Here is a 21817-nt window from a genome sequence, read left to right as displayed (position 1 = left end):
TGTTTAGTTCTACTTCAGTGAAGTGGCAGTTGCTTGAGGGATGCGAATCACACACACTCATCAGAATTTTAGGACTATGCCCAGACAGTTCTTGAACAGGTCAGATAAATGATTTTTAAGCCATGCTTTTTTCTGTTTATTTATAAATTTTTTTTATTATTTTTTTTAACTGAAATTTGTTGTTATTGAAAATGCTACGTTACAGTCTCCACACAGTGGGCTTTGTTGTAATGGAGTTTAACAAAGTCTTCTAAAGTAAACAATGAAAGAAGTCCGTATTTCTCCAGTGTGAATTCAAAACAGCCAATTTGTTGAAAAATGTATGCACAGAATCATCAAAACATGATATAAAGGCATGAATTTGTATGCATTTAGGTTGGAACGCTTGTCTGATTTAAATAACACAGCCTTGTATTCAATTAATTATGTTTGCATCGATTTAGCAGATGTTTTAGGGAGTTATAAATCCAACTGCCTGTGGGGATTGCTTGTAACATTTGCACACTCTCTAAGCTAAATTGTTCACAAACAGTAGGTGCTCAAAACTAAGTTTGTGTTTTTATTTGTAGCAGAGAAGTATGGATTGCTTGTATAAAAATATAATTTAAAATTTAATCTCCCTAAATTTGCTAAAATCTCTTTTCAAAATGCGCCACATTGTGTCCCACTTTCCCCTACACCTGCACTGGTTAATGTTTCCCCTCTCATTTATTCAGGCTGTTCCTCTGAAGCTCCACAAAGTAAGTTTGGCGGATTTGGAGACCTCCTTTGTGAAAGTGTGCAATTGCATGCAACATGCAGAAGAACACCGTGTAACGTCGGTTGTGCTTAAGACCCATTCTCCAAGCGGATAAATCTGAGCTTGCTAGTGTGTTAAAAGAGTATTCAAAGGGGATTAGAACATGCCTACTGAGGATGTAAGTGAATTATTCCCATCATGTCTTCACAAGTAGTGTTTGTTTTTTTTTTTTTTTTGCATTTGAACTCTAAACTTCAAACTGGACGTTCGTCTTGAACCTGTCTGTGTGATTTTAATGTGGGAACACCTGCAAAATCCGACCTAATGCCTCTTACCTTTTAGATTATTTCAGGCTTTACATTAGGGTGGATCACAGCAGCACATGGACGCCATAGTTTAGCATGTTTTTATTTCTCTTGGTTCAGTTATAATATTAGTAATAGTAGTAGTAATTTTAACTCAAAATCTTGTTATCCAAATGTAACTACTTTTGTGTAACAAGAAGTCTGATCCTAAACCTTACCCTAACCTTAAGCTTGGTAACAAAAAAGGGGTGATTTTGCTCTATTAGCACTATTAAAAACTGTAACATTTTTATAAGACAGCACAAGGTCAGGACCATTTTACCGGGGGCCACTGTGGTTGCTTTTTACTCAGCATGTGTACATGTGTGCAGACACTTTGGGCAGTCTGTGCCTGCTTTCCCATCAGTATTAATTGACCTCTTGTGTTAGAGAATCCCTGTCTTGGTTACTATGTGATATAGACACACTGTGTGTGTTTGTGTTAACTACTTTAGCACAGAAACATCAGAGGCTTCTCAAATGCATCTTTCATGAATATAGACAACCAGCATTTCTCTGTTGCTCCACTGTATTTCCCAATTTGTTGTATCCTTCACTAATGCCATCACAATGTCTTACTGCTTTGCATCATGAAGAAATGTAAGCATCAGATTATTGGACAGGGTGAGATGCAAGCTATGTGTGAAGGAAATGTGAGTGTGTGGATGCAGAATGACAGGAAATGAGTCAGCTCAGCACCTATAGTGTGTGATTCCTGCTGGACACACATTGCTGCTGCAGGCACTGAGAGCTGCTGAGTATTTGATAGCAAAGGCAGCAGCAATAGCTTTCTTTAAATTACGTATACTGTCGTTTTTACACTGACAAGCTCTGTCCTTCAGGGATTGCTCCTGCCCTCTAATTGTTGCTAAGATTAGTTTCTTTATATCTGTCCTTACCTGCGTTGGTATGTGAGTGCTTCGGTTTGTGTTGGTATAGAAGGGCACTGAGGTAGTAATTAAATACTTGTAAACAAAGTCAGTGGTGGTTTTATGTGAATTGCACATTTCTTGAGAATGTTATCAAGTCAGAATTGTTTTCGTTACAACCATTGTGAGACTTTTAATGCCTCCAAAAGGTACATCACAGAAAGTTATTAGATGAAATGGTTATAAATATGTTGCATGATGCCTGAAACATTGTTTTACAGTAGTTTTCAGATAAGCCTTTTGCCCACTTGTAGCATGGCATGTGCTACCCCGGGCTCAATGAGGATGCTGGAAGCAGGGTTCAGGTTTGCAGCAGCCATATGTTTACTTCGTACACCATAAACACAAAACAAACAAAACTTTTCAATCTCTTATTCAAGCTTTTCAGCTCTTCAGTCCTCTCTTGTTGCTGCTGCTCGTCTCTCTCTCTCTCTCTCTCTCTCTCTCTCTCTCTCTCTCTCTCTCTCTCTCTCTCTCTCTCTCTCTCTCTCTCTCTCTCTCTCTGTTCTCTCTGTTCTCTCTGTTCTCTCTCTCTCTCTCTCTCTCTCTCTCTCTCTCTCTCTGTTCTCTCTCTCTCTCTCTCTCTCTCTCTCTCTCTCTCTCTCTCTCTCTCTCTCTCTCTCTCTCTCTGTTCTGTTCTCTCTCTCTCTCTCTCTCTCTCTCTCTCTCTCTGTTCTCTCTCTCTCTCTGTTCTGTTCTCTCTCTCTCTCTCTCTCTCTCTCTCTCTCTCTCTCTGTTCTCTCTCTCTCTGTTCTCTCTGTTCTCTCTCTCTCTCTGTTCTCTCTGTCTCTCTCTCTCTGTCTCTTTTTGTCTCTCTCTGTTCTCTCTGTTCTTGCTCTCTCTCTCTCTCTGTTCTCTCTGTTCTTGCTCTCTCTCTCTCTCTCTCTGTTCTCTCTCTCTGTTCTCTCTCTCTGTTCTCTCTCTCTCTGTTCTCTCTGTTTTCTCTCTCTCTCTCTCTCTCTCTCTCTCTCTCTCTCTCTCTCTCTCTCTCTCTCTCTCTCTCTCTCTCTCTCTCTCTCTCTCTGTTCTCTCTCTCAGCTCTTTTTAAAAGAGCTCCCTAGCCAGGAGGGAACAAAAACTTGCCGCCCCACCTCCTCATCACCGCCCCCAGCTGGCAGCTCGGCCACCTGGGTCGAATGTGAGGTGTAGTGAAGCGGCCTCGCTGCGTAACACGGGGCGGGACCTGGGCAGCGGAGCTGGGGACTCCCTCCTCCCTTTGGTGCCTCTCGTGGCTGGCACCAGCGTCCTTGCCCTCCTCCTTCCACCATCACTCTCATGACTTGCATCTGTCCAGGGAGCTTGGGCTTTACGCCTCGCCCCCGCCATACTCGCGGCTCTCTCCTTGGCATCCTCGCCAAGGTTCGTTGCCGCTGGGTATTTGGGCCCCGCCTTCCTGCTGGCCAACACAGCCGTCATCGTTGGGGCCCCCTTAGGGGTGTGGCAATGAAAAAAATGGTGTGGCATGCGCCTGCCCCCCCAGCACACCATTTTTTTCATTAAATACATTCATGGTGGAGAGGTACACTATGTGGCCAAAGGTATGTGGACACCCGACCATCACTCATATATATGCGCTTGTTGGATATCCCATTACAAAATCATTGCCATTAATATGAAGTTGGCTCCCCTTTGCAGCTGTTAGAGCCTCCACTATTTTGGGATAGCTTTCCATTTACATTGTGGAAATTTTTGCTAATTCAGTGAAAAAGAGCATTTATGAGGTCAGACACTGATGTTGGACAAGATGACTCAAAATTGACTTTCCAAGTCATTCTAGAGGTGTTGGGGTGGAGGTCAGGGTACTGTACAGATAATGACACCAGCGACACTGTGCAGTTCCTCGACATCAAACTTGTCTAGCTATGTCTTGAACCTTGATTTGTGTACAGGTATACAGCCATGTTGGAATAGGAAAGGGCCTCCCCTACAAAGCTGGATTGTTTAAAAGGGCTTTGTATGCTGTAGCTAAGGCTCCTAGCCCAAACCCCAGATCACTGGAATTAAGGAGCTGAGCCCAAACAATGAAAAAACAGCCCCAGACTATTATCCCTCCTCCACCAAACTTTACTGTTGGCACCATGCATTCCAGGAAGTATTGTTTTCCTGGCATCCACCAAACATGGATTTGTCTTTCAGATTGCCAGAGTGAAGCATGATATCTCACTCCAGAGAACATGTTTCCACCTCTCCAGAGTCCAGTGGTGGTGTGCTTTACACCATTCCAGCTGATACTTGGCATTGCACATAGTGATTTTAGACTTGTGTGCAGCATCTCAGGATGGAAACCCATTTTTTTAAGCTCTTGACACACAGTTCTTTTGCTGATGTTGCTTCCAGAGGCAGTTTGGAACTCTGTAGTGAATGACGCAACATTCTGTATACTGTATCAGCACTTGCCAGTTCTGTGAGTTTGTACTGCTTCATGGCAGAGTTGGCGTTACTCTTAGACTCTTCCATTTCGCAATAATAGCACAGTAGACCAGGGCAGATCTAGCAGGGCAGAGATTTTACAAACTGACTTGTGGCAAAGGTGGCATCCCATGACAGGGCCAAAAAAAATGTCAGTATACTTCAGTATTACCTATTCTACTGCCAGTATTTGTCTGTAGAGAATGCATGGCAATGTACTTGATTTTATATACCTGTTAGCAATGGGTTTGGCTGAAACACCTGAACGCAGTAATTAAGAGGGGTGTCCACATACCTTTGATCATGTAGTGTACAGGCAGAGAGTTATAATGCAAATTAGTCCCTAAATGAAAGTTTATTTTTCTACAGAATAAGACTGAACATATATCAGTAACTATCATCAATCACTCAATAACTTTTCTTCAGATTCAAATCAGAATAATATCTCCTCTCCTTGTTATGAGCATAAACATGGTTTAAATTTAATCTGCAATTTCAACAAAATTTCTTTGCTTATTTCAATATGCTACAAGTGAGAACTAATTAATGTGGAATTACAATATGCTTTTGTCACCAAAGATAACAGACATCTAAAGGTTTATTTTTTTTTCTCTCTCCATCTCATAGCAGCCTACATTAAGCAGAGTGTCAGAGCATAACTGTGCTTTGATCTGAGCCACTTCTGCTTCTCCCTGAGACTCTCATAATCATGCACTAATGGATCAGCTTCGCAACCTCACACCTGCAATCACATAAACGTCTTGCTCTCTGTGAGCCGAGGTGAGTCAGATGGCGCTCATATTTATTGACCTGTCTGGGCTACCTCCAGTGAAGCACTGGGCTCTCTGGGAGAAACGCTTCTTGATATGCGGTGAAATGATTCAAGAATAGAAGCCAATGGGCTTTTGTAGTGAGAGACTGGCACTGTTGACCACATTAGTAGCCATGGTAACTGTCTCCTGAAGTTGGAGAGTGTGTTCAATTCTCTTGCCCAATGAAAGAAAATACAAAAGGTCAGAGAGGATTAGAATGTGTAATTATCTTTAGCAGTAAGCAGACAGAAAGATGTTAGCTTTGTGAGACTGGAGATGATTACTACTACTACGATATCACTGGCTGAGGAGCATTGTACAGTTTAAAAAAATGTCAGGGATTGACAGAGCTGGCAGAGAATACATTATGCAGATTGTGCAGTGAATGTTATTATAAAAGCAAAACTTTATCTCTGTCTTAAGATCTTCATACATCTTTCATGCTCCCAATTATATCTATTTACTGAACTGGAAAATGGGTTTACACCATTTCAATTTCTGCAGCATCATGTTCTACATACTATATAGTAGTATAAGGATTATGTGTTTAGGTGCACTTCTTTGGAACGTGTTGCAGACATCAAATTCAAAATGAGTGAATATTTGCAAAAAACAATAAAGTTTATCCATTTGAACATTAAATATCTTGTCTTTGTAGTGTATTCAATTGAATATAGGTTGAAAAGGATTTGCAGATCATCGTATTCTGTTTTTATTTATGTTTTACACAACATCCCAACTTTGTTGGAATTGGGGTTGTATATATTCACTCAGGAACTTGTACAGATAGACCCCAGAGGGCGGTTACACAAGCAGTACCTAAGTTCAGACATAGGCTAGTGCTAACCTAAATGTTTACTAAGTCCAGGTTTACACATTTCTGAATCAAAATCAGTTGCACCACACAAACTAGTTTTACTGTTGAGGTTAGAAATAACTACGTGTTTAGGTGTTGGGACACCAATGAAATCCACATAGAAAGCACAAAAAAGACTTAGAAGACTTATTTAGCTAAGCTAAAAATACTAAATGCTATAAGGTGCGATTTTACTCACAGTTCTCATCATTTCAATGGTTTTAACACCGAACATAAAGCCAACCACCACAGCCCCAGTTGAGTAAGTCTCAAAAGAAAAGAGAAAAACTTAATCTGATGCTGCTGTTGTTTCTGTCGACCAGAAACCATCATTTAAAAAGTAGCACAAATGCAACAATCACTTTTTCCAGGAGGGGTGTTATTACTCTTGGGCTCCCCTTTAGATTTCATCTAAGTCAGATCTTACCTGTTGTGGATGCATGCATCACTACAGCCTTACAAATCCTTTAAACCTCTTTAAGAAAGTGTCTTGGTTATTTAGTGATTAAAACAGGAATGGGCAATAAGGCAAAAATGCTACCCCTAGTGGCTGGCTTGAACTGCATTTTTCAGACTTTGAATACTAATTGATGTTTCTGAACAAGTACTCATTCTTAAAATTAGCTGGTTCACAAAATGCATAGCAAATTTCATATTCCACTGTTAACTTAGTGGTCGAAGTTCAACAGCCTTGTGAGTGAAAATGTTTTATATTAACTTTGTATAGATTTGTGGCCAATCATATCTTACAGGAATTGGCTAAAACAGTTAGCTAGCCTGCTATATCTATTTTCTCTATCTCTGATGTCTCATGGCTGAGGATCTGCTCAGCTTCTTCACCTGAATGTTGAACAACAGTTAAAACTATAGTCAAACATATGAATGTGTATTTGGCTTTTTTTTCTTTTGTTTAAATGTTGTTGGTCATGTTAATATCTAAATTTTATAAATATACACAAAAAAAAAACAAAAAAAAAACTAATATTAATGTAAGACAATGCAGATCTCTTAGAGATGATCACTTGCTTAAAGAGAATGGTAACTCGGTTGTCTGTAATAAGTATATAGTGTAGTGGTTAGATTGGTTTATTTTCTTGTCCTGGGTTTTCCTGAATGTTTTAGACTGCTTTGAGAAATATTCATAACATTGTGTTTGCTTTATTTTGAAACGTGATTAGAATGTCTCACATGATAAGTTTTTACCATATGCTGTAAGCAAAATTTTCATGTTTCATGAATCTCCCACTAAAAAGTTCTGTGTACAGGCCTGTGCTCAATGCCCAGTTGATTAGGCATGGTACACTATAGTAGGTCCACTTTATAAGTTGCTCCTCTGTTGTCCTATGCCATTCATCAGTGACAGGGTTTAAACATGCATTGGTTTCATTCCTCCATGCAAAAATAAGCCAAGAGTGGCTCTGTAGTGAGAAACTGACCATTGATGAAAGGCTAGAGGATGGATAGCACTGCTGAGTGGTTGACAATAGATGAGCTACAGTCTCTAACTGTACATTAGCACTTTTCCAATAAAGTGACCAGCAATTATTGTGTAGGTACTCAAAGGTGTGTTTACATTCATTGTCCATTTTATCAGGTACAGCTATCTAATAGGCTCACCTTTTAGGTATACAATTACTGACCCATCATTGAAACAGGACCATCATAGGACCACAACTGACCAGATATTGGGTGGTCAACTGCTCTTTGCACAGCTGTGATACCGACATGTCAGTGGAAGTTTCTGATCACAGAATGACTGTTTGCTGGATGTTTTTGGTTGGAAGATTATTCTTCAGCAATACCTCTGTGCTTGATAAACTCGTACTGCCACAACACACACTAATATGTCGCTGCTCTGTCAGTGTCACTGCTGTACTAAGAATGGTTCACCACTCAAATAATGTGTGGTCAGTGCTGGTCAAGTGTTGGTCTATGGCCCTTGATAGATCAGGATGAAAGAGGCTGACAAATCGTGCAGCAACAGAAACAGGTGGGCAACTTTCAGTAATTGTAAACCTAGAAGTTACCCCTACATGGGCCTGATAAGATATGTGATGAGTGTAAGTAAATTGGCAACCTGGTGCATTTATTATATCCAGTAACCACCCATACAGCAGCCTATTATAGAAATATGTGCAGTATTGTGTGGTGAGTGTGACCCTGGCAGCTTATTGACTGTGTGAATGTGAAAGTTGGAAGAGAGCCATGGGGCTGGCAGAGAGAGAGAAGAGGGTACAGAGCAGCATGGACCGAGAATCTGTTTCCCTCTGTCACTGAGCATCACTACTCACTACTCTCTCTCACTCTCTCACTCTCTCACTCTCTCACTCTCTCACTCTCTCTCTCTCTCTCTGTCTCTCTCTCTCTCTCTCTCTCTCTCTCTCTCTCTCACTCTCACTCTCTCTTTCTCTTGCTCACTCTCACCTCTCTCTCTCTCTCTCTCTCTCTCTCTCTCTCTCTCTCTCTCTCTCTGTCTCTCTCTCTCTCTCTCTCTCTCTCTCTCTCTCACTCTCACTCTCTCTTTCTCTTGCTCACTCTCACCTCTCTCTCTCTCTCTCTCTCTCTCTCTCTCTCTCTCTCTCTCTCTCTCTCTCTCTCTCTCTCTCTCTCTCTCTCTCTCTCTCTCTCTCTCTCTCTCTATTCTTCCATCTCTATCACTCTTCCTCTATTAAATTTTTCTCCTTCTCTCTTTTCTCTCTGTATCTCTTTCTGTCTTTCTTCGCCTTCTCTTTGTCACTCTTTCCTTCTTTCTCTTTTACCACGTGTCTCTCTTTCTTCTCAGTTTTTCCTTCTTCTGTCTTTAACGTCTTTTTCTTGCTATTTGTATTCCTTTATCTCTGTTTTTCATTCTTATTCCATCTGGGTCTCTGACTCTGTTTTCCTTCTGTTCCTCCGTCTTTTCTCTTTTACTCCATCTTTTGCTGTTTCTCCGTATTATCTTTTTATCTCTTTTATTTATCCCTGTTTTTATGTCTTTTTCTTGCTCTCTCTCTCTTACACTGTCTTGCTTTATTTCCACCTTTTCTCTCTCTTACTCTTTCTATTTGTCTATGTCTCTCTCAGAGAGGTGATGAAGAGGCAGTGGTGGACAGAGGAGGCACTCGCTCCATGCTCAAGGCCAACTTTGAAAAGGAGGAACTTGAAGGTAATGACAGAAAACAAACACACACACAAGTGCACACAAGTGCGCACACACACACGCAAGGACACATGCAGCAAACACACAAAAAGACTTGTGCAGTGTGCATGCAGTGCGCATGTGCCCCCACACACAGGCCGACGTCAGTCCAGAGAAGTGATGGTGAATGTGTGAGGAGAGAGAGAGAGGGAGGGAGACACAGAGAGAAAGTGTGGGTGGAAATCAAGATTTACATCCCACCAGCAGCACAGCCTGACAGAGCAGATGTGCACGTATGTGTGTGTAAGGGAGAGGGAGAGAGAGAGAGAGAGAGAGAGAGAGAGAGAGGGAAGGAGATTTTTTATCATTATATATTATATCATTGTATTGTAACTAGCATGTTAGCTTGTGGTTATTTTGTTAGTTCAAGGCTATTCTATTAGCTTATGGCTAGAAAGGAAGATTGGGACACTATAAAACTTTTGTTTCAAACACATAAAATAACTTTATAATGTTGAATGCTCTAATAAACTGAAAATGGAAGCATTAACATGTTAATGTAAGGCACATTTTCAGACACTCCACAGTGTGGTTTTAAAAAAAATAATATGAGAGACAGAGAGAGAAAAAGATGGAGGATAGAAAAGGAGTGACAGAGTCCAGGAGAGAAGAAAAGAGACAAAGAAGATAGAGAGGAGATATAAGTGGAGAAAAAAGGCAAAAAGATAAGGAAAGAAAGGGGGAAAAGAGATAGAGGGGAAAAATATAGTATTGAAGACAGAAGAGGAGAGATGAGGACAGAGAGTGGGAGGTGTGTGTGTGTGTATTTGTGTGTGGATGGGTCGGTGAATGACACTCAGGAGACATGAAGCGGGGGAGGAGGTGAAGGAGCTGAATGGGTGGATGGTATATTGCACCCAGAGAGCATTTCTAGAGGACAGATCAAGGGGAAAAGAGAAGACAGCACTAATTCAGATGAGCCCATATGACGTCAGCAACATGCGTGAATCTCTAAAGGAGCTATTTCTGTATCCTGCTGTGCCTTTTGAGGGGTGAAGAAAGCAGCAGTAGTAGTCCTATTTAGACATGCATTGTATAAAACCTGGAACATAATTATAGGATCTCATTTTAGGGCAGAGAGACAATTGGGCACCTAATTGTTAGTCTCTCTGAGTCTAGCCTCAGCCACCCACATGCATCTGAAATAATGATGCTTCTTTTTTTCCTTTATTTTCTTTTGTTCAGTTATTTTCAGACACCTGACAGTTGTATTTTTATACATACAGCAGAACAGAAGCAGCTTTTTTAAGAATGTCATAACTCCTTTATGTGGTGGAGTTAATGGGTATGTTAGTGAGGTTGCTGAGGGGCAGTGCTTCCAGTGTGTAGCTGCTGGTTGTCAGCAGTGTGTCATGACTGTATTACGACTGAGATAAGAAGCAGCTCTGCCTCCCTGCTTCATATCCCAGCACTAACATACAGCCCTTCAGGGAAAAGCTAGACCCCCCCTCTTTCTCTTTGTCCTTTTCTCTATTTCTCTATCTCGCGCTCTCTCTCTCTCGCTGGACAGATAGTGCAAGCTGGCTATAGCTGGAGCAAAATTGTTGCCACAGAGAAGAGCTCTGTGTGTTTTTTCTTATTGCAGTGTTAATATGAGTTTTAATCTCTCTCATATTCTGCTGAATTACTTAATCGAACAGCACAAGTGGTAGAGACAGTGGGACTCAGCACTGTTTAAATTCTTCCCCACTGTTAACTAATCAGATCTCACTACATTCAATTACACTTTAAGATGACTTTGTTTCCAGATGTCATTGTGGAGCTCATGATCACTGGAATGGGACCAGTTCAGATGCCATCTGCTCTGTGTGCTTCTGATCAGTGGCAACAAATAGAAAATGTTTTGTTTTGACAAACAAGCAGGTCAGCTCCTTAACATGATGATAAATAAGCTGACAGCTGGCATTATTGTTTTAGTTTCCAACCAAGTGTGTGCATGAAAGCATAGTAGAACTCTTAGTTCACAGGCCAACTAAAGGGAGAAACTACCAAGAAAAATGACTGACACAGATTCCTTATTCAAGGATATTGCTGACCACAAAATAAAAAGCTAAATAAATGAGTCGAGAAACGTTAATTTATTAAGCAGTTACCACCTACCATGCAATGTGGCAGTGTCAGTTATTGCTTAATCTAAATACTTCTGTCCAAGGACAGGCTGCTTTTTCCCCTCTTTTCTCTATATTTTAATATTTTACATGAATGGTAAGGCCTTATTCTTTGCTCATATTACTCTTGTGTTACTGTTTTGCTATCTACTGTTGAGGAGAATGAATCTCCTTTTGACTCTTTGTTCCTCTCAAGGTTGCTTCTTCTTGCTCTTGCAGAGTTTTTGCTCGCCACTGTCACCTCTGACTTGCTCATCAGGGTTTGGACCTAGAATTCTCTGTAAAGCTGCTTTGTGACAATGTCTATTGTAAAAAGCATTGTTTAGATAAACTTTGACATGACTTTGGCTTAAGTGACTTTGAAAGAGGGTTTGTGATTGGAGTGCAGATGGCAGGAGCTTCAGTCACAAAAGACTGCTTAACTGACGAGTGTTCCAGTAGAAACAGTGGCTAAAGTGACATCTGCATTTAGATGTACGGGAAAGACCTCAGTGAATAGGGGTGGTATTTGTGATTGTAAGCACTCTTTCAATGACAAATGATGTGATGCTTGTTTTATAGTATTTAATAAGAAAAACAGATGGGGTTTCAGTGTATGTTATGCTCTGCGGGCATTTTGGCCTGGTTTGGACTCACTTGTACACTTAGTGGGAAGAGTCACTCCAAGTCAATACAAAGTTATTTTGACTCGAACCTATGATGAAACACTCTTCCAGGATGATAGTACCCCCATCCTCAGGGCATGAGGAGTCACTGAATGGTTCAGTGAGTCTAAAAATGAGGTAAATCATATGCTTTGACATTTACAGTCACCAGGTCTAAACACATGTGGGAGATTTTGGACTTTCATGTTAGACAATGCTTTTCACTAACACCATTAAAACACCAGCTGAATGAATATCTTTTGGAAGAATTGTGTTGCATCCCTCCAGTACAGTTCCAGAGACTTAGATAATAATGTATGTCAAGGTGCACTGAGGCTCTTACTAACCCTTTATGCTGGTTTGTCACCCAAAAGTATTTGAGAGGTTTGTGAATTGGCTATAATGAATGGGGAGACTGGGTATAGGTCTGTACTTTAACTGACACAGACATACACACACATACAAAAAAACTGTTTGATATCATGTTTTAGAATCATAGTGTATGTTACTGTATATTTATATTGAAATGAATATTAATGTCATGTTTTAGTATATTTAGAAAAATTTGGTAAGATGAGTTAAATGTAGTGTCATAATTATTTAGTAACCTTTAACTTATTCCTTCAGGAAAAAAAGTCTTTGTATACAGGGAAGCATTTAGCCACCTCCTCAGTGTGGCCTCCTCTGCAGATCTGTGGACAGCTAATCTGGACCTGGGGAGCCTATGAGTGCTGCTAGTGTAGGTCAGACAGCTCTGGCACATTCTCCTCCTCACTATTTACAGCTTTAGATATTTATAACCCTCTAGCCAAAATACAGCAGGCTGTTGGTGCCTACCCACTCTCTTAGTTTGAGTAAAAGAAAGAAACTCTAGTTTGGTTTCTACATCATGATTAGTCCCCACAGTCTGGTGCTTTCCAACTGCTTCAGCAGAATTCCAAGAGGGTTAAATGTCTACATGAAAAGTAATTTTTTGCTTCTAGAGTCTGTTTTTGTCATGCTGCTGAATTGATATGTTGCTGTAAAGTGCTTGAGAAATTAATGCCACAGGTTCAAGACTCGTCACCACTCGTAGTTTGACTGTAACCATCGAGCTGTGAGGCTTTTTATGAGTGTGTACATGCATACTGTAGAGTTTTAGAGTTTCTCCATGGAGGTTGGGGGGCTTGAGTAATGATGGAGAATGCTAGGTTTCAAGGCTGTGTTTACACAGGAAAGCACATAAAAAAGAAACCGTTTATATTACAGCCCTAGAACTACCATTTATTACAGTGTGTGTGTGTGTGTGTGTGTGTGTGTGTGTGTGTGTGTGTGTGTGTGTGTGTGTGTGTGTGTGTGTGTGTGTGTGTGTGTGTGGTCTCTGTGGCAGATGTTAAAACTAAACTGTTTCCTAAAGCTTCAGCTGCCAGGACTAATTTAAGTAAAATGATGAAATCAGCTAAAACGTTCCAATGGCATTTTTTAAAAGTGTGACACAGTTGTGGTGTGTACTTTCAGTGAACTAGAAATGCCATGACCTCCAAATGATTCAAATTCAGATTAAGGGGAGTGCTGTTCAGTATTTACTGTCATTGTAAACACTATTAGAAAGCATCCTTTTTCAACATCATCCTGTAATGAAATTAAATTGTGTGGATAAACTAGCAGATCACAGTACAGGTATGTAACAACCTGTGAAAGTTGTAATTCTCTATACAAACTCCCTATTTATAATGCATCTGCTTCAGTAGTCATTATGATCTATGTATTTAGCAGACACCCTTATCTAAAATGACTTACAACAGTATGTGAATGTAGTGTTAGGAGTAGGCTGACATGGCAAAAATACAATATAACGATACCTGTAACACATGATATTCATCACAATATTTAGTTTGCATCAGCAGGTGATAGCTAATGTGATAATGTGATTGTTAAAATATGGATATACTGCCAGTGTGAGTGCTGCAGATAAAAAAAAATTGAGTAGTGTGGAGTGTGATTTTGAGAAGGATGTGATCGGAGTGCAAAACACTCACACTTCGGGAGAAAAAAAAAACTATAGATTCTACTTATCAGTTTTGTGGCCAGCCTTTATTAATAATTATCAATTATTCGATACGTGCCCTATAAATCAGGGGTGTTTCTGCCTGGATGGAGAATTGAAAATTCAGTCTTAAAGTGCGGGGTGATGGTGTTGGCCACTAAATTCTTCAAAATAAACACTACTAAATGGTTCTTGGCGTAGATGTGCAGCTGTAGGAGCAAGTTTAATTGGTATAGAAACTTTGAGGTATGTGGAGAGAACTGAAACCTGAAAAAGGTTCATCACATACATCTTTAATGCAAAGACAGTTATGTCGGTCATTCTATTGAATTGATTAAAAGTCAAAGTTCAAAACACATTTCAGGCTAACTTGGACTTTAGACGAAAATCCTTTTGCTTTGAATGACCCTATACTTTAATTGCGCCCATCTTATTAAAACTAATGATTGAACATTCCATTTTGTCATGATCAAAACAATGATAACACGTTCGACGTATTACCAAAAAACATCAGTTTTCACTTTTTCGCAATTTTTAGCATAACTCAAAAACGCTAGCCAGTACATAACTAACAACATATCTTTGAACAGTTTATAATGTACAGTCATAATGGTTTTGTTTGAAACACCAACACGTTTACATCATTACATACACACACACACACACACACACACACACACACACACACACACACACACACACACATTCTAAGCCGCTTCTCCTTCTGGGTGGCGGGGGCTGCTGGAGCCTGTCCCAGCGGTCATTGGGCGGAAGGCTGCATCATTGCAGAAAATGTGAATTTCAGTAGTGACAGTTCTTAAGGTTACACACATTTTTTTAGACTTTGTGATGCATTTATTTTAAAATATTAACTGCTCACCATGTGGCCATGAGGGACAAGGACGCTCTGTAATGCAGGGAGTGGCTAAAATAAGAGTCCATACACAAACTAACCCAAATTAAACTCATGATAAATCTAGTTCTTTTAACTTCAAAACGTAAGTAATTTTAAGTATTATTCTCACAAGTTGAAATTTAGTTCCAATAGGAAGAATCCTATAAACGATGACACATTTTTCACTTATTACTATCTCAATGAATGCTTTAGGTTTAAATAGGTCATAATATAATCCTTGTAAATATCTAAAGTCTGAATACTGAAGTGTTTTAAAATATTTTTTTACTTTTGGACTACAGTTTGAACTAATTAGGCAGAATGGTGCCTGTACAATCCATAAATTCAGTGCACTCTTTTTGGCATCCTTGTTTTCTGGCAGTCAGAGTGGTTCACAGAACACCTGTGTTTTTGAGAGTACTCAGTCCTTTTCCTTTGTACACACAGGTCACAGGACACTGTATATTGGGGTGCATGTCCCCTTGGGGCGGCGGACCCGCAGACGCCATCGTCACCATGGCCACAGACACAGGAAAAGGAGCAGAGAGAGAGACGCAGGAGCGGGGGATGGACGAGAGTCACCTGCATATGGTAAAAGTTCTGTCTTGCTTTATTTGTACTTTAATCTTGCTCTGTCTTAATTTCTCTCGCTCTCTCCCTCTGTCTCTTCTGTCTTTCCTCTGTCTCTTCTGTCTTTCCTTCTATACCTACGTGTATCTCTCTCTCTCTCTCTCTCTCTCTATATATATATATATATCTGTATGTATATATATATATATATCTGTATGTATATATATATATATATATATATATATATATGACCTTCTGCTCGAGGTTGTTTCTGTGCTGTGTGAATTCTAAGCAGCCTCTTCACAGACTCGCTGTTCATTTAGCCAGCCGCTACATGTCGATGAGTCACTCAGCCTCCTCTGTGAGGCTGCACGATTATGCTCAGTCAATTCATATGTCAATAACACCGTAGTCTCACATTGATTCTGAGTAGAAACACTGCACATTAAAAAAGAAGAAGAGATGGGATGGGGGCATGAAGCTTTGTGATCTTAGCACAGACTAAAGATAACATTGTGTGATTTTATGTGAGAAACATTTTCATTTACATAACTGACATCGCTAACAGTTTTATTATGTAAGTAGCCAGTCTTCTATTTCTGTTTTGTTCTGGTATGAGATTAAACGGCTCATATAAATAAAAGAACTGCTCTGAAATATCTGAAAATCAGGGCAGATGATCTTTCGGAGCTGAAGTACTTTAAAATTCTGCTATGTGAAACACACTTCTGGTCTGGTAATATTCACTCTGTGTGTTGCAGACACGCCCTCTCAGAGAGTCCAGTTTCTGCTGGGAACTGAGGATGATGATGAAGAACACATTCCACATGACCTCTTTACTGAGCTGGATGAAATCTGTATGCGTGATGGAGAAGATGCTGAGTGGAGAGAAACAGCCAGGTGATCCACCTCAAGCCTCTCACACCTCTGCATAGTGTTTCTAGTCAATCATGTGATCTTTAAGCAACAAATTTTTGCCTTGCTGTAACAGGTTTCTCAGTATATATAGCCTTGAGAATGTTTTTAAGAGGTCAAAGTGAGGTCAAAGTTTCCAAAGACAGTAGAGATGATGCTTGTTAGAGATGATACACATTAAAAAGTGTTCAATACCGATTCCCATGCCTAGACCTTGACTTTAAAACCATAATATATATATATATATATATATATATATATATATATATATATATATATATATATATATATATATATATATATAAAAAAAAATATATATATATATATAAGTTATTTTTGTTTTTTGTATTTATTACTTTGCTAGCTAGTGAAGAAAGCTGGATAGCTGACATATTTATTACATATTATATTGTAACATATCACTGTTATCAGAAGAACCTTGTATCTCAAAAATGGTAGCTTTACAGGAGAAGGGAAAAAACCTACTTTACTCTTAATGTAAGTCAGTGGAACCAGATTTTTTTCCCAAGTCATTTTGGGTCATTCCTTTTGGTCCATTAATCATGAAATTTACCCACAACCTAAAGGCCAGCAGGAATTATGTCAAAAACTGAAAATGACAAAAATGGAGATATAAGGTTTTGTTCCAACAATAGTGATATATTATTACAGGTGTATACTGTAGTGACCTTGTCTTCAAATTATCATTAGAATAGAGAGAACAGACAACAGAAATGACCTGTCAGGTGAGGAGAACAAACTAGAAGACAGCTAGGTAGCAACTTGGCTATCTACATAACTTGCCTCAGTTTAGCTTCTTTTCTCTTGTTGAAAGGGTTAAAAACTTGTCTCTGGTGTCCATTTTGTTCTGAATGAAAAAGTTTTTGCTTGATGACTAAGTAAAGAGTAAAGAGAACTGTTGTTAGCTTGGTTGTATTTATTAGCATGTAAATCAGTGGAGTGCTGGCAAGATGGGTTGATGCCACAGGGATTCTAGTGGTTGTATGATATATTTGTGTACTGCTATTTTAAATAAAAAAACAGCAATATACAGGAAGACCCTACACTCTAAGTTGAACTGGTTGAACTGGTGAAGCAGAAAGTGCTTTCATGAATTGAAATTCAAGTTTTCAGCATTTGTAAGGAAATGTGAAATGATAAATGCAGCAATTAAGAAAAATAAATTCTTTTGGAGAGCACATGTTTTCCTAATGTGGACATTATATAATTTTGAATGTAGTGCAGTTGTATTCTAAGCCAGAGAGATGGCTGTTACATGCCTGCAAGTGTGAGTGATGGCTTGTACATCAGACCTGCTGATTAGTGGTCTGAGCTAATGTGGGCTTACATAACCTTGCATCACTGTAGAGTGTGTGTGTGTGTGTGTGTGTGTGTGTGTGTGTGTGTGTGTTTGAGTGTGAAAAGAGAGAGGGGGAGAGAGAGAGAGAGAGAGAGAGAGAGAGAGAGAGAGAGAGAGAGAGAGAGAGAGAGAGAGAGAGAGAGAGAGAGAGAGAGAGAGAGAGAGAGAGAGAGAGAGAGAGAGAGAGAGAGAGAGAGAGAGAGAGAGAGAGAGAGAGAGAACAGAGAGAGAGAGAGAGAGAGAGAGAGAGAGAGAGAGAGAGAGAGAGACTAAATAAAGCAGCAGTAATAAAGAATGCAGCTACATTCCTAGTAGTGGCACATTCTGTTTGGAGGATGCAAAGGGCCTGAAGATGATTTTGGCACAAACAGACAACACTGGCACAAAGTCAGGGGAGAACAGGGGTGATAGTTCTAAAATTGCAACATAAATTTGTTTTTAGTTTTATTTATTTTATTTTTTTGATGGGGGCATTTGCCATAATCTATCTGACATTGTGGAGAAGAGATTAGCTAAGCACCTCACTTCACTTCACTTCACTTGGCTTCATTCAGAATGTTGAATGGCTATTTGCCCATATTCCCATACATTAGAGCAAAACCTTTAACCAAACGTTAACCAAAACCAACATGAATTGTTATTTTGTTTATTTTTAGCCAGTAACATCATGTGTTTTTGCTATAGTTGTGGAGTTCATCAGTAAATGTTCTGTATGCAGTTAAGGCAGCAAAAAAGAAAGAAGCACTAGCCTCTCCTGCCTGTATGTTACTAATGAAATTGTTCTCAACACGTTTTGACTGTACTGTAAACATTTTTTTGATTTATGCCACCACAGTTATTAATAGTCCTTCCTTTTTCTACTTAATTATCATCAAAATGGTTATTGTTGAGGTATTTTGCTCAAATATTCATAGCTATGTGCAGATCAGACTAAGCATTTCTTTGACAGTGGAAAAAACTGCTACTGAAATAGGTAATCACATTGAATCCGTATACTGAATATAAATCAGAATTTATTAGAAAGTACACTGTTATTACTCCTGTTAATAATAGTGTTTGTTTTTGTGTTTTAATATTGACATCATGCTCTTTGTTATCTTCAACAAGTCTTACCTTCTGTTTCCTGTGATGAAGTTTTAGCACCACCCCACCTCCTCTCGGGTCTTATAGTCCCACCTTGAACTCGATCTTAAGTTCTCAGAATTGAGAGTCATACAGTCTCTTCTCATTCTACAGCTATATATTTAAAGCACTGTGTAAACGTCCTAAATCCTACATCTGTTTAACTTTGGCTCTGGTGGACCTCATGACTGTCCTTGTTATGCTTTCTTTCTCCCCTTCTGTCTCTGTGTGTCTCTCTCTTTGTCTGTAGATGGCTGAAGTTTGAGGAAGATGTGGAGGATGGAGGGGAGAGATGGAGTAAGCCCTATGTGGCCACACTTTCTCTGCATAGCTTGTTCGAGCTACGCAGCTGCATTATCAATGGCACTGTGCTGCTTGACATGAGGGCTAGCTCTTTGGAGGAGATTGCAGGTGTGTGTATGTGTATAAGAGAGCTCCATGAAAGAGAATGCAGGTAACAACCTAAAGTCATACTACCAGAACTACGATTCAAATCTGCAGCTCTCTGGCCACCACAGTATCCATGCTAATAATGTTACTTCAATATTTACATGTGAATGTAGTCAACCCAGCAGTATTTCTGTGAGAGTGAAGATTAGCATACAGTTGGAGCCTGTTGTATCTTTGGAACCCCTGGTCAGGCATTGTTAATTATCAGGGAATGCTAAACAATCTAGTCTGCATTTTGACCATACATACCCATGTCTGGCTGATATGTTGCATAGAATCAGATGAGTCATTGGAGAGAGGTCTTTTTCCCAAAGAAAAAAGAGTTATACTATATAGAGCTGCTAAACTGTACAATGAACATCCTGTGAGGAGAAAAATGGGGACTAAAGCAACATCTGCACACATTGCTCTGTGGATATTTAGCATCTTGTTGCCAGAAATCTTCATTAAATCCCTGGTAGTGGCTTGTAACCAGCAAATAATCCAGCTTAGCTTACTCTGCACGCTTCTGTTTTGAACAGAGAAACAGAAAGGCACTTGAGCAGCCTCTTCCATGGTCATCGAGCATCTGTAGTGATGTCTTAAGCCTTGTATCTTTCTTGCAAAATGCCCTGCTGAAAATGTAAAAGACCTGTCTACAATACAAACAGTTGTTTGTGGGGGATGTTCTGCAGATGGGGGGGTTTGCATATTGTAACTATGAACTATGAAAGTCCAACATCCTCTTGTAAGCAACTTTGCCCTGCTTTCCTGAAAATATGATTGTGCTGAGTTGCTCAGCCATGAGCTCAACTAAAAGGGCCTCTTTCTTTTCAAAGTACTTGCATTGTGGTTCTACAAGGCCATTTACATTTAATAAATTAGCATCTGTTTCATGTTTGATGAAAGGTCAGTTGATGTCTTTTGTTCCACTCGCTTCTCTCATTTGTGATTTTCTGCTCTGTAAAAATTAAAATTATTGTCTTCCGTTGGAATGAATTAACAGAAAAATGGCAACAGTGGGTGGAAAAGCTCTTTCTATTTGCAAAGAGCCATTATTTTTAACATAATGTGATGCTCTTTTAGCTGCTGTTTATTGCACACTTCACTGCTCCTTACTGAGTACTGTCCCATTACCTTCACTTATAGGGGTGTCAGGAATATCAAGCGTTTCTATACCGACATATTACATTTATTCCTAAAATACTTAGTGCAGATTAGTCATTCTAAATAGTACATTGGTTCAGTATCAAGGCTGAGACATATGCTCTGTAAAGTATTAATCAGTCCATTTATTATTCACAGGATATTAATTATTGATACCTTTCTGGTGCACATAAGCACAATTTCAGAGCCCACTTTCAGTCACACCATTCTACAGCAGGTATAGCAGATGTTTTTAGAGTCCAAATAAAGGAATATTTCCAGGTAGATACCAGCATCTGGTGTATATTACACATTATGCAGATGTGGCCACAGATTTTTTTTCTTTCAATGTCCGTTAAAGAAGACTAGTGTAATTCAGTGCTGTACAGCTATCATGAGGTAAAGCGCGTATTTATACGTCATAAAGTTGTCTGAGTGGGAACATCTTTGACAGGTTTATGATAATTTGCAAAAGTCAAAACTTCATTTATTTAATTTCCATTCAAAACAGCCATAAAGTACAAATAATTCTTTTTTCAGCATCAGGAAAATAAAAAATCTTCAGGAATATTTTCCTACACTTGCAAAGTTCAGTCTTAGAAATGGTTTTCTGCTTCTTGTGATCCATGTAATTCCAAACACATTCAGTAATGTGGAGGTCTGGACACTGGGGTGACCAGTCCATTGTTTTGGTGACACCAGATTTTTTCTTTTTTTGTCCATTTGCTTCTTGACAGCTGTACATCTGTTGAGATCCATAGGATTGTCATCTGCAGATTTTTGCAGATCTGAAGCAAGAGTGGAGCTCTCTCTCAACGAAAAAAGTTTTAAGTGCTGTTTATCTGGTGGTGACAGTTTTGGAGGTCTAACAGGTCTTGAACAGTAGTCTGATGTTCTCTGTACCTTTTAACTCCTCTTTTTTCACTTTCTTTCCTTTGACTGTCCCATTCCTTGTGCGATAATCTTATAACTAACCTCAAAAATTTCTCTTTGCACTTAATGGCCATTTTGCGTTAAATTAAGGGTCATCTCTGTCTCTGACTTGTAGTTCTTAGGGTTAGTTTGGAATTATGCTTTTCTTTCTCTCTCAGACATGGTGCTGGACCAGCAGGAAGCATTGGGAGAGCTTGATGAAGAGCTGAGGAAGAAGGTCCGTGAAGCTCTGCTCAAGCAACACCATCATCAGAACCAGAAAAAACTGGCCAACCGCATCCCCATAGTGCGCTCCTTCGCTGACATTGGCAAGAAGCAGTCAGAACCAAACTCTATGGACAAAAACGGTATGGAGTATTCTGAAGGCGATTACACTTCTACAGTTCATGTAGTTTTCCTTTC

The 21817-nt window shown here is 39.5% G+C and overlaps 1 protein-coding gene across 3 annotated transcripts in view; it reads left to right on the top strand.

Moving 5' to 3' along the window:
- slc4a10b (solute carrier family 4 member 10b) overlaps positions 1-21817 on the top strand; it is a 67140-nt gene that overhangs the window by 19089 nt on the left and 26234 nt on the right. For all 3 annotated transcript variants that reach the window (XM_017692253.2, XM_017692255.2, XM_017692254.2), the window contains 5 exons: positions 9153-9234; positions 15388-15531; positions 16272-16410; positions 19158-19318; positions 21574-21762. In XM_017692253.2, coding sequence (XP_017547742.1) covers positions 9153-9234; positions 15388-15531; positions 16272-16410; positions 19158-19318; positions 21574-21762 — 715 coding nt within the window. The remainder of the gene's footprint in view (positions 1-9152; positions 9235-15387; positions 15532-16271; positions 16411-19157; positions 19319-21573; positions 21763-21817) is intronic.

Source organism: Pygocentrus nattereri, chromosome 6, assembly GCF_015220715.1.
Source record: "Pygocentrus nattereri isolate fPygNat1 chromosome 6, fPygNat1.pri, whole genome shotgun sequence".
NCBI classification, from domain to species: domain Eukaryota; kingdom Metazoa; phylum Chordata; class Actinopteri; order Characiformes; family Serrasalmidae; genus Pygocentrus; species Pygocentrus nattereri.
The sequence above is the reverse complement of the archived record's forward strand: the minus strand, read 5'-3'. Positions and strand labels throughout refer to the sequence as shown.